This window comes from Rutidosis leptorrhynchoides, chromosome 7 (genome assembly GCF_046630445.1).
Source record: "Rutidosis leptorrhynchoides isolate AG116_Rl617_1_P2 chromosome 7, CSIRO_AGI_Rlap_v1, whole genome shotgun sequence".
In the NCBI taxonomy this organism is placed as follows: domain Eukaryota; kingdom Viridiplantae; phylum Streptophyta; class Magnoliopsida; order Asterales; family Asteraceae; genus Rutidosis; species Rutidosis leptorrhynchoides.
Genome location: NC_092339.1, coordinates 4471446 through 4485898, shown reverse-complemented (window position 1 = coordinate 4485898; position 14453 = coordinate 4471446). Strand labels below are relative to the sequence as shown.

Here is a 14453-nt window from a genome sequence, read left to right as displayed (position 1 = left end):
TAAACATGTGGAGATTAGTCCTTGTCTAGACTCATTTTGAAAACTATGAATTTGAAATTAAATTGTACTATTTTTCTTTTGAAAATTTAGACAAGTTTCATCATTTTGCTTTATGTTTGTCAAAAATAGATACTAGTCATGAGATTCACAAGTATCATAATGATTTATTCAAACATATGTGTGTGTGCATGAGTGAGTTCAAAGATTTAAAACATATATGAGTTTTTATGCAAGAAATCACTATTATAACTTACTTGATAAGAAAAGCCTTTTACAACAATTTTACTCATATATTTAAGAAATTATGCAAGAAACAAGTGTTTCTATTAGTTTGGAGAGAATATAATCAATCTAGTAAAATTTGAAGTAAATTTTAGATGCTTACCTTGAAGAGAATTAAAAGAGTATGGACCTCTTTTTGAAGAGTACTTGAAAGTAAGACAAAAGTAAATCCAGAAATTCAGTGGTTGGGGTTTAAAGAAGAGATGTGGTTGGTGAAAAAGTTGTTTGGATATTAAAGGAGTTACATAAAAGACAAAGAAATTCGTCAGACATCAGGCGGCTTTCAACACGGTCGACCGTGATTCGACCGTGCGTGATCAGAATAGGATTTTACGGAGTATGTTCCATCATTCCCAACCCATTCCTAAGCAAGTTAAAGGTTTCCTTTTTAAGGGGCTTAGTGAATATGTCAGCTATGTTTTTCGCATATTCTACCTAGGAAATGGTGCCTAATGTCTATGTGTTTAGTCCTAGAGTGTAATATTTGATTTTTCGATAAGTCTATAGCACTTTTGTTATCACAACATATGGGTATTTCGGATGAGATGATACTGTAATCGAGGAAGGTTTGCTTCATCTATAACACTTGAGCGCATGCTCTTCCCATAGCCACATATTCTGCTTCGGTGGTAGACAATGCAACGGACGTTTGCTTCTTCGAGAACCATGATGTTAAGCAAAGACCCACGAATGCGCATACTCCACTTGTGCTTTTTCTATCAATCATTGATCCTCCGTGATCGGAATCCGTAAAGCACATAATATCAACTCCGGTGAACTTTGGATACCATAACCCAAGATGCATTGTCCCTTTTAAGTATCTAAAGACTCTTTTGACAGCCTCAACATGTGATGTCTTTGGATTTTCTTGAAATCTTGCACACAGGCACACACTAAACATGATATCGGGCCGACTTGCCATTAAGTATAGAAGGGATCCAATCATTCCCCTATATTTTGTACTATCGAACGGTTCTCCTTCCCCTTCCAAAGTAAGTTTTACATTTGTTGCCATCGGAGTTGCCATTGGTTTTGAGTTCTCCATTCCAAATTTTTTGATCATTTCATGAATGTACTTTTGTTGATTGATGAATGTTCCATCTTCTAGTTGCTTGATTTGTAGTCTGAGAAAGAACTTGAGTTCACCCATCATGTTTATTTCAAACTCATCATGCATTAACTTAGAAAACTCATTGCTAAGAGATTCAATAGTAGATCCAAATACAATATCATCAACATATATTTGAACTATGACTTAATCCTTTTCATGCCTTTTGATAAAGAGTGTATTATCAATTTTTCTCATTTCATACCCATTATTTATTAAGAAGGTTCTAAGTCTTTCGTACCATGCTCTAGGGGCTTGTTTAAGTCCATAGAGAGCCTTTTTAAGTTTAAAAACATGATAAGGCTTTTTGAAATCTTCAAACTCCGGAGGTTGTGATACATAAACTTCTTCATTTATGACACTATTTAAAAAGGCACTTTTAACATCCATTTGATAAAGTTTGAAGTTATTGGCACATGCATATGAAAGAAGTATTCTTATTGACTCTAGCCTAGCGACGGGAGCAAATGTTTCATCATAATCAATCCCCTCTTGTTGGCTATATCCTTATGCAACTAGTCTACCTTTGTTTCTAACTACATTTACATCTTCATCCAGTTTATTTCTATAGACCCATTTTGTACCTATGATATTGCTTTCACTAGGTAAAGGAACCAAATCCCATACATCGCTCCTTTGGAATTGATTTAATTCCTCTTGCATAGCTTCTACTCAACTTTCATCTAATAGGGCTTCCTTAATATTTTTGGGTTCTATTTGGGAGATAAAAGCATAGTTGGCAATTAGGTTGAATGCTTGTGACCTAGTGGTTCTAGTGTTGATGTCTCCTATGACTTAATCTATGGGATGATCCTTTATATGTTTAATATCGATCGAGGATGCTAAGTTATCCTTACTTGGTTTCAAATGAGATCTATCCTCATTGGTGTCATTGAACTCGATTTGAGTTGGCATTGTTTCTATAGCATCTTGTTCTATCACATCATCATCCTCTAAGGGTTTAGTCTTAGGTGGCGGAGGAGTTTCATCAAATGTGACATCTAGGGATTCTTCTATGACATTGGTGTATTTATTTAGAACCTCATATGCCTTACTTTCTAACGAATATCCTAAGAACACTCCTTCGTAAGCTTTAGGTTCAAACTTTGTAAGATATTCCTTTTTGTTTAAGATAAAACATTTGCACCCGAATACTCTAAGATGACTTACGGTTGGTTTTCTACCATTTAAAATTTCATAAGGTGTTTTATCCATTGATGGCCTAATTAAGACTCTATTTTGAATGTAGGTGGAGGTGGCAACGGCTTCACTCCAAAACTTTTGAGGTATTGATTGTTCATTTAACATAGTTTGACTCATTTCTTGAAGAGTTCGGTTTTTCCTTTCAACAACTCCATTGGATTGAGGTGTGCGAGGAGCCGAGAAATTATGAGAGATACCATTTAAATCACAAAAGACTCTAAATTGAGCATCATTATCAAATTCTCTACGATGATCCGTTCTTATTGCTACTATAGTACAACCAAGCAAATTTTGTATCTTAGTAGCAAAAATTATAAATCTTTCACACGCTTCATTTTTATGCTTTAGAAATAGTGTCCATGTATATCTTGAGAAATCATCTACTATTACTAAGGTATAAAAATTTCCTCCATAACTTTGAACGGCCGATGGCCCAAATAAATCCATGTACAAAAGTTCTAGACATCTTTTAGTGGAGATAAAATTCTTAGGTTTATGACTTGCATGTACTTGTTTTCCTACTTTGCATGCATCACAAAAATGACTTTTATATTTTAATTTAGGCAAGTCTCTAACTATGTCCTTTGAGGATATGTTATGAATTAGTTTCATGTTAGCATGCCCTAGTCTCCTATGCCACAAGGTAGTAGTATCATGTATAGATATGAGACAAATATCAACATGTTTGAAATCATCCAATTTGCATGTATAAAGACCTTTCTTCCTAATTTCATTTATGACACTTTTACCATCTTTTATTATGTGTGAGGAATTTTTAGTAAATGTCATGTTATAACCTTTATCGCATATTCTTCCTACACTTAGCAAGTTAAAACTTAAATTTTTAATGTGTAACACATTATCAAGTGTAATATTTTGATTAGTAATGTTACCTTTACCGATGATTTTTCCTTTCACATCGCCACCAAAGATTACATCACCTCCATTGTGCTCCGTATATTTTGTAAAGAATTCTTTGTTGCGCGTCATGTGTGTTGTACATCCGCTATCAATTATCCATTCTTCATTTTGTACAACACCATTGAGACAAACCTATATTTAATTAATCAATAACTTTGGTACCCAATGTTTGTTGGGTCCGGGATGATTAGCATTAAAGACTCCTACTCTAACCCACCTCTTAACAATTTTAATATTGTTGCTCTTTTTAGTTTCGACCCTTTTTCTTTCAAAGTTTTGATTAATCATTCTTCTTGAAGGATTTTTCACAAATGATTTGATTTCTTTTCTACCTGTCTTAACTTGATTAGTTATGGAAGCCTTTGGTTTTGGTGTTTCTACTACTTTAGGTTTAACAAACACTATTGGCTTATGTTTGGATGATTTTATCTCAAGAGTATTTTCTTTGTATCCTAGCCCTTGTTTGTTATTTGTTGATTTTTGAACACTTAAAATATCTTCTAACACTTTACTACTTTCATCATATTTTGAAAACTTAATTTTATTTTCAAGTAGTTTGTTAGTTTTGTTCAAGGCATGGTTTTCATGTTTTAAGTCATCACATGTAAGACATTCTTGTGAGTTAAATATTCTTTCTTAAGTTGTAAGATCTCTAACCTAAACAGGTTATTTTCTTCCTTTAGACTTGTGTTTTTGTTACTTACTTTACTACTTAAGATATACAATTTAGCAAAGTTGTCAATACTAAACTCAAAGGAATTTGAAAGTACCTCATTGTCGGTTTGTCCGACTTGCGATCCCTTGTCGTCATCACTTGGCATGTCAATGGCCATGAGACACGTTTCCTTTCCTTCTTCTTGTGTGTCGTTGTCTTCGTCATCCCATGCACCTCCAAGAAAAGCCTTTTCATTCTTTCTCTTAGGACATTCACTTATCAAGTGATTTGGATCACCGCACCCAAATCATTTTCGTACAAACTTTTTCTTGGGATCGAATGGCGTTTTCTTTTGTTCCATTGGAGGGCGAACATGGTTTCCCGGCCTTCGATAGAATTTCTTAAATGAGCTAACAATAAATGCAAGTTGCTCTTCATCATTTAGAATATCATCATCGCCATCATCAATGTCATATTCATCATGAATCTTGGCCTTTAGAGCGATTGACTTGTTCTTTTCTCTCTTGGCCTTTTCTACCTCATCATCTTTATCTAGGATAACCTCATGTACTTTGAGATTTCCAATGAGTTTATCTAGAGTTAACTTTTCCGCATTCTTTGATTCGTCAATTGCCGTCACCTTTGGTCTCCTTCTTGATGGTAGAGCCCTTAAGAATTTTCGAACATATTACTTATCCTTGTAGCTTGTACCTAGAGCTTTCAAACTTGAACAAATATTGTTAAATCTAGTGTAGGCACTATCTATTTTTTCATAATCTTCAATAGCAAATTGTTCATATTTAGTTATAAGTAATTCTACTTTATTTTCTATGATTTGTGGATTTCCATGATGAGTAACCATGATACTATCCCAAATTTTCTTAGCACTAACCATCATAAAAACTCTCTCATATTCTTTCCTAGGCAATGCATTAAAAATGGTCATCTTAGCTTCATAGTTTTTGCCTACTTCTACCTTGTGTTCCTTAGTCCTTTCTTCCTCGGGTATATATATTTTAGTTTTCTTATCATCACCAAACTTAAATGGAACATAATCACCTTTAGTAATAATATTCCAACAGTCTATATCTTTGGAACGGACATACGTTTCAAATCGATGCTTCCAATAGCAAAATCCTTCACTTTCAAGAAGTGAAGGCCTTTGCATGGAGCATCATTCACTATAGTTCAAGTTCTCAAATTTTTGTTCCATGATCTTAAACTCTAAGATTTGCAAAAATTAGTCTTAATTTCGAATTAGTAATTTTTGACAAAACATTTAGAGCAACCGCTCTGATACCAATTGTAAGTAACTAAAGGAGGGGGTGAATAGTTACTTAGTCGATTTTTCAAATTTTTTTTTGCGTTTTGTTGAACTTGAACTTGACATAGTGTGACTTGAAATGTTTATTCTCTAATAATACTAACAATATAAATATATGTAAAATTATAATCAAAAGATAAGGGAAGAGAGAACAAACACAACGATTTATAGTGGTTCGGGAAGATGTTAACTAATCTTCCTTAATCCATTCCTTAATTCTACGAATTGATATTTTTCTTCACTATGATACTCCAAACTCGGTGGAGTGTCCGGATACAACACTAGTACTTCGATAAGCCGCAACTTGAGAACTCTTACGTCCCTTTGAAGACTTCACAAACACCTATAGCTCTTACCACAAGATCCTAATGAACTATCCTAGTGAAAACACAACTATCCTCTAGATCCCTTTAAGAAGATAGTTTACAAGTAAACTTACAACTTTAAGCTTACAAGTACTCTTGCTAGAATCACTCCAAAAGATTACAATTTAATTATAAGAATGATATCAGTAAGTATGAGAAAATATGAGTGCAAGAGGTGAGTCTTCAAATGCTTCAAGACTTGGCTTTTATAGGAAAAAGAAATCTGCTTGGAAGCTACACGGCTCGCTGCACGGTCGAGCGTGGTTCGATCGTGTGCCTCTGACATCTGATTCATATGGCCATTTTTGTCCTTTGAAAATTGTCATTTTCCCTTATTGAATAGCTGCAACTAAAGGCCAATTATCTCTGAAATCATCCCTATTACCCCTTTTGTTTTGGACATAAGCATGGAGGTTGATATGTGTGACGATCGCTCCAAATCCATATGGACGAACTCGCCATTCATTGATTTCATTGCGAGGTATTTGATCTCTATATGATACGTTTTGTAAACATTGCATTCTTTTGAAAAGGCACACCATAAATGAATATTTAAATCAAAGGTTTTCGACATCTGATGATTTTTACATATAGACAATCGCTGTAAATAATAGTTTACAATAGTACTTCCGTTGACAATGCAGTTAAAATAATATACATGGTGATGATTTGGTGAATGCAACGTTTCCTTGAAAAATATGCCATGTAAGACACCATGCACATAGCTTGTCTAACATATAAGCAAACATCGGAAGACTTCTAGGGAACCTGAGAATAAACATGCTAACAAGTGTCAACACAAAGGTTGGTGAGTTCATAGTTTTAATATTTTGCATAATCTGTACATAAAAGTGGATCACAAGATTTCAGTTGTTTCATCCAGAAACGTTTATCAAAATATTCTACGAAATTGAGCACCCTGGTAACTAAACTTAACGTATATATAATTTGTACCCTTTGTATAATCATCTTAAAAATACACGCAAACCAACGTGTACGCTTCTCAAATAGTATACGTCCGTTAAAAGGCTAGTGCTCTAGCTCGGACGGGGATATCAAGCCCTATGGATCCATATACTACTACTCGCGCCAACCAGTTCTTATAACTGGCAGTTACTAGTTACCAAAGCTAAGGGATTTTCGGTTCAAACTCAGTGTAGAATTTAGTATGTACTTGTATCCATTGCGTTTAAAATAAAGTGCATGTATTCTCAACCCAAAAATATAGATTGCAAAAGCAATTAAAAAGGGAGCAAATGAAACTCACTTTAGCAGCATATAAAGTCGTTCACCAAAATGTGACCGAAACTTGGATTACCAAATAACCGTAGATCTTAACCTAGAGAACATATGTTGGTCAATAAATGTTTATCAAGCTAGGTCAGGTCATAGTGTATCACAATCCTAATGCTCGAGATCGAAATACAAAAGTTATCCAAAGTCGTTTTAAAAAGTCAATTTTGGACAGTTGTTTAACAAAACGAGATGTACCTTATATAAGGATTCATTTACTCGGTTGGTAATATTCAAAAATCCAATTTATCAATCTTACAAACAAGTTGTTTAAATATTAATTGCAGATTCAAAAGCAATTCCAATTAACGTCAATTATAATTCAGTTGATCATATCTTTTAATCCGTTCATCGAAACTATTCGATATCTAAATGAAAGGTTATTGATTTTTCGCCAGCTTTCCAAAAACATGTATATCATATACCTTTTACCAGTAATATATGTATTTAATTAGTGATTCATTATAAACTGTTTAACGATGAAATTTAGTATACAAGCATGCATAAACATATATACTCGAGCACTAGACATGTATACACTATTAATATATAAAAGATAAGATATGAATGCTCACTTATCAATATTGAGATTCAATATTGCAGAAAAGTACGTAGACGCAACAGAGATGATAAACACTAGGTTTGACTTGCGAACAGTACCCATAACCTCCATAGCTATAACCCATAATTTCCTTAGCTCTATCCCACTCGAAAACATATTTTGAAAGTAACACGCTCATAACCTCATCGTAATATTTTATGTATACATATTAATAATACCCTTACTAATACTAATACTAAATATTATTATTAATATTAATATTAATATTAATATTTATAATAATATTAATATATATATATATATATATATATATATATATATATATATATATATATATATATATATATATATATATATATATATATATATATATATATATATATATATATATACAGAGTGCATGATGAGATGAAATGAAAATGAATTACACAAATCAGGCTTCGGGCGAATTTATAGAGTTTTGGCCACCAGACTCACCATGCGATCGCATGGGTCTTGGGCACTATGGCCATGCGATCGCATGGCCTCCCTCACCAGCTCACACTCCGTTGTTTTCTTGTGTGTCGACATGTTTTAATAATATGTAAATTGAAATTTAAAATTTTAAAAAGTCGTATTTATTAAATACTTCAGGGGTATTCTATGTAACTTATAATTAATAATTTCTATCATGTCGTTTTCATGTGAATAGTAAATGAATTAATTTAAATTCAACTATTTAAGCTACACGTTGTACGTTGTGCTTTATAAATTGTACATTATTAATTTAACTTCGTTTCTTAAAAATAATACAAAAATTATATCATAAAAATAAAATGAGTTAATACGTAAAAATTTTAATTTGAAATAGCATCGTTTAATAGTAAATTTTTAATCATTTCGTATATAAATATTATTCGCATGATTCCGTATATATCGAAAACTCTTATATTTATTAAAATATGTATATAATACATGTTATGACGTTCGTGAATCGTTAGACAAACAGGGTGGTCAACCGTTATATAAAAAATCATTTTCAAAAGTTTTAAAACTTGTCAAAATTTCATTGCTTATCATGTCACAAAAATATTAAATCATATAGAGAATTGGTTTAAATAAGTTGAAATTTTCCGGGTCATCACAGTACCTCCCCGTTAAAGAAATTTCGTCCCGAAATTTGAGTGAAGTCATCATGGTTAACAATAAAAATGTTTTTATGACGAATATTAGTTGATAAATAGAATTTCTATCACCGTTGAATAATATGGATAAAACAATCCAATTACTCGAAGCTTATGAGAGAAGTTTTCGTAATAGAGTGAAATGAAGAATAGAGATTTGTCTTATCTCTTGACGTAGTAACGATTGATTTCCAGAATTTAAGGAATAGAAAATCTTCATAATTTAAATAAGATTTGATTCTTCGGGAATTAAGGAGATTAAGATCTTCTTTAATTAAATGCGTAATCTGCCTCGATTGCTATGTCTGATATTTCACTATAAATTGACCCCTTCCGTTTCATTTATTTTCACCACTCCTATAAGGTTCTTCCTTATTTCATAATTCCTAATAGATTGTGAAAATGCTTAATCCAGTTCTGATTCTTGATATTTTCTTGGCTATCGTATCCTTCATTCTTCTTTTTTATCTGCCACCAGAGGAGGTTATTTTCTTCTACTATTACCTTGGGGTTATAGTGTTTTTCATTCTCCCATGTCTTTATATTGCTATACGTATTGATATACACGGTTTGTAATTTCAGGTTTGTTATCGGGCTTTATATCTCCCCTTATATTTCAATGTCTCTACTTCTGTCTTCTATAATCATTGTCATTCACAGTTAATACTCCCTCTTATTTGCTGCGATTTATACTCCAATTTCTATTTCGGAGCTTTGTCCCTTCGTTTCTTCTTCTTGCGATTAGGCATCTCTTGTAATGGTCCAGAATTCGTAGGTATGGAGTTTTGGATGAACATAGTTAATGTTCTGAGAAGGTAATCGTAATGGCACGATCTTGATTTGTCAAATTACCAGAATATCCGAAAAAGACAGAATCATCAAGAAAATATATTTTCTTGATATGTTTAGAGGTTAAATTGAATAAAAGAGTTATGTAACATGGTTCATGATGAGGGTGGGATCTGTGAACCTTTATCAAGTTCCATTAGAAACTCAGCATGACTTACTGTAATATAATCACGTTAATCAAGTGTCATTATATTATACTAACTCATGCTTCAGCTCCTAACATCACTTCAAAAAAAATATTCATATTTTAAACTCGAAGGTTTCAGAATTTAGAAACTAAAATAGTTTCTTTTATGATGTTACACAGATATCGCAAGGAGAAAATTGATTTTCGATAAGAATGATTATGGAATTATCTTCAGAAATATGGAGGATATTTATAATGAAAGATACGATGATATCTTAGAATTTCTAATATCAGAGGATGATGAAGAATAGTGTCCGCAAGGGTTTAGATTCGAAAGCAAGGTATTCGTTAATGGCTTCAGCAGATACTGAATCATTTGTATTCTTTGAAGGCAGGTTTCGTCCTTGTGATTTATCCACAGCCTCCTTCATACTTTGCTCAATCCGTTTTCCTGTTTCAAACCTTTTCTTTTTCTGAGCTTTGCCAACACACTATTCTTTATCATTAAACTTTTTACTGTTAAGGTCGTTTACAGTTTTTGCTGCTTCATCAGTACTTTTCAAAATTTCGAGAACTAGTTCGCGGTTTAAGGTGTTTTTCGGAAACTTCACATTCAAAGTACGTAAGTATAGGAGATAGATGTTATATGTACACATATAACTGTTGGAGTAGACATGCTGCGAGATTTCAAAATACTGATTGCTGATTCCCAGTAATTGGCAAGACAATTCTTGTTATAAGATGCAGATGAGTAAATGATGGGGTTTCGATAAATATAATGATTTTTCAAAAAGTCAAAGATCAGTGAAGTTGTTGGTAAGTTTACTGCTAATGTGGTGGAACATGATAGGTTCCCCAGTAACAAGAACGTATATGTCAAGGTTATAATAAGGTTAATCTGAAAAATCGAAGTTGACTGGTTGGAAGTGTGAAGAAAATTTGATATCTTGAAAATAATTGCAAGTTTATTTTCGGTAATAACAACGTTAAAGGATCTTGCACAGTTTTGAAGTCAAAGTATAGCTTTGAAAGATGTAGAGATCTAAGAATGATGTCACCGGTTCAGAGTTATGGCTTGGATTCTGATCCGTCAATATCAGAATATGTAATTGAATTTGTATGGAAACGATTTTATATCGCTGTGAGCATAGTTAATAATTTTTGAATCAAAGTTGAAGAATGTACAGTATAACATATTAATTGTGAACTTATATATTTCCCGGGAATTACCTACCTGTTAAAGATTTCACAAGTAATATTTTGTACAAAAGAATTTTCATTACTGTCTTTATGAAAATATATGTATGTATATTTCTTCAGATGTAATACGGATTTAATGAGTTAATATCATATTAAGCTCATTTGATTTTCTGCTTGACTTAGAAATGATTAATCTCTAAAACATTAAAGATTACATAATCTTTGCGGAGTTTTTCACTAATGAAATCAACACTTCATTATTTATTCTTATTGATATTCGTCAGTGAAGGATGTTGGTGCTCGTGGAATTTTTGTGAACCTTACAAGGCACAGATGATGTTTTCTGGAAAGTTTCAAGTATATCGAAATTGAAAATGTAAAATCAATTTTGTAATTGATTAATACACTTGGTTTATTATGAAATGGAATTCATTAAGTTGAAACAGAGATTGTAGTTAATAATGGTTAAGTTGTTAAGGAATGATGTACATCATTGCATATTAGTAATATGAACTAACCGAGTAGTACCTACCAGTTAAGATTCACATGTAATAGCTTAGTACGAAAAGATTTATTTTGATTTCAAAATTCATATATATTAAATATATATAAAATTTCTTCAGGGGAAATGAGTTAATACTTCATCGGTTATTGTTGCTGGTATTTCTTGGTAATTACGGTGCGTATGACGTTGATGCTCGTAGGACAGATTGTGAAGTTGAGGTTTGCGATGCGGATGTTGTTGGTGGTGGTAATGGTACTGTTGGTGTTGTCGGTGGAACTGTTGATGCCGGTGATGCTGCTGGTGCTTATAACCTTTGCACCATATTCTCCAAATCCACTACCCGAGCGCGAAGCTCGTTGACTTCTTCTACTACACCGGGATGATTGGCGGTTCGGACGAGCGGACGAATAAGATTTAGAATGTGAGATAGTATATAATCATGACTAGATACTCTGGAAATGAGAGAGAAAATGGTATTACGAACAGGTTTGCCTGTAAGTGCTTCAGGTTCTTCGCCAAGAGGGCAATGTGGTGGATGGAAGGGATCGCCTTCTTCTTGTCTCCAATGACTAAGTAAGCTACGAACCTATCCCCAATTCATCCAGAATAGATGATGGCTAATTGGTTGATCCATTCCGGTTACATTGTCTTCGGAGTTCAGGTGAATATCCATATCGGAATAGCTGTCGGAATTTAAGGAATTTGAACTAGATACGTGATCCATCTTGTATAATCAGGGAATTAATTTTTGATATAAGATAGATTATAGAATTTAGATTGGTACTCCTCAATACATAATTTACATATGTATATATAATACCAAAATCCCTTAAATTACGGAGAAATTTTCGGAAGATGTCAGGAAAAGTTTACAGTAACAGATATGCTAAGATATGAATTTTGTCGGTACACTATCTATGCAGTAAATGCAGTAAGATGTGTCTAGACTTAGGAATGATAAGCAAGTAATTTCCGACGATAAATGGTAAGCAAAACTTGGTAAAAACATATACGGTCATAGTCCAGACTCACTAATGCATCCTAACAATAACCAGTTAGACACACTCATGCAAGACCTGGTTCACTAGGACCAACGCTCTGATACTAACTGTGACGATCGCTCCAAATCCATATGGACGAACACGTCATTCATTGATTTCATTGCGAGGTATTTGACCTCTTTATGATACGTTTTGTAAACATTGCATTCTTTTGAAAAGGCACACCATAAATGAATATTTAAATCAAAGGTTTTCGATATCTGATGATTTTTTCATATAGACAATCACTGTAAATAATAGTTTACAATAGTACTTCCGTTGACAATGCAGTCAAAATAATATACATGGTGATGATTTGGTGAATGCAACGTTTCCTTGAAAAATATGCCATGTAAGACTCCATGCACATAGCTTGTCTAACATATAAGCAAACAGCAGAAGACTTCTAGGGAACCTGAGAATAAACATGCTAACAAGTGTCAACACAAAGGTTGGTGAGTTCATAGTTTTAATGTTTTACATAATCTGTACATAAAAGTGGATCACAAGATTTCAGTTGTTCCATCCAGAAACGTTTATCAAAATATTCTACGAAATTGAGCACCCTGGTAACTAAACTTAACGTATATATAATTTGTACCCTTTGTATAATCATCTTAAAAATACACGCAAACCAACGTGTACGCTTCTCAAATAGCATACGTCCGTTAAAAGGCTAGTGCTCTAGCTCGGACTGGGATATCAAGCCCTATGGATCCATATACTACTACTCGCGCCAACCAGTTCTTATAACTGGCAGTTACTAGTTACCAAAGCTAAGGGATTTTCGGTTCAAACTCAGTGTAGAATTTAGTATGTACTTGTATCCATTGCGTTTAAAATAAAGTGCGTGTATTCTCAGCCCAAAAATATAGATTGCAAAAGCAATTAAAAAGGGAGCAAATGAAACTCACTTTAGCAGCATATAAAGTCGTTCACCAAAATGTGACCGAAACTCTGATTACCAAATAACCGTAGATCTCAACCTAGAGAACATATGTTGGTCAATAAATGTTTATCAAGCTAGGTCAGGTCATAGTGTATCACAATCCTAATGCTCGAGATCGACATACAAAAGTTATCCAAAGTCGTTTCAAAAAATCAATTTTGGACAGTTGTTTAACAAAACGAGATGTACCTTATATAAGGATTCATTTACTCGGTTGGTAATATTCAAAAATCCAATTTATCAATCTTACAAACAAGTTGTTTAAATATTAATTGCAGATTCAAAAGCAATTCCAATTAACGTCAATTATAATTCAGTTGATCATATCTTTTAATCCGTTCATCGAAACTATTCGATATCTAAATGAAAAGTTATTGATTTTTCGCCAGCTTTCCAAAAACATGTATATCATATACCTTTTACCAGTAATATATGTATTTAATTAGTGATTCATTATAAACTGTTTAACGATGAAATTTAGTATACAAGCATGCATAAACATATATACTCGAGCACTAGACATGTATACACTATTAATATATAAAAGATAAGATATGAATGCTCACTTATCAATATTGAGATTCAATAATGCAGGAAAGTACGTAGACGCAACAGAGATGATAAACACTAGATTTGACTTGCGAACAGTACCCATAACCTCCATAGCTATAACCCATAATTTCCTTAGCTCTATCCCACTCGAAAACATATTTTGAAAGTAACATGCTCATAACCTCGTCGTAATATTTTATGTATACATATTAATAATACCCTTACTAATACTAATACTAAATATTATTATTAATATTAATATTAATATTAATATTTATAATAATATTAATATATATATATATATATATATATATATATATATATATATATATGTATATATATATGTATATATATA

The 14453-nt window shown here is 32.7% G+C and overlaps 1 protein-coding gene across 1 annotated transcript; it reads right to left on the bottom strand.

The window, feature by feature from the left end:
- Nucleotides 1-859: 859 nt before the first annotated feature.
- LOC139857887 (uncharacterized mitochondrial protein AtMg00810-like) lies at nt 860-1309 on the bottom strand. Its single transcript, XM_071846737.1, has one exon. It carries the CDS (start codon nt 1307-1309, stop codon nt 860-862), a length of 450 nt encoding a protein of 149 aa, XP_071702838.1.
- Nucleotides 1310-14453: the final 13144 nt, after the last annotated feature.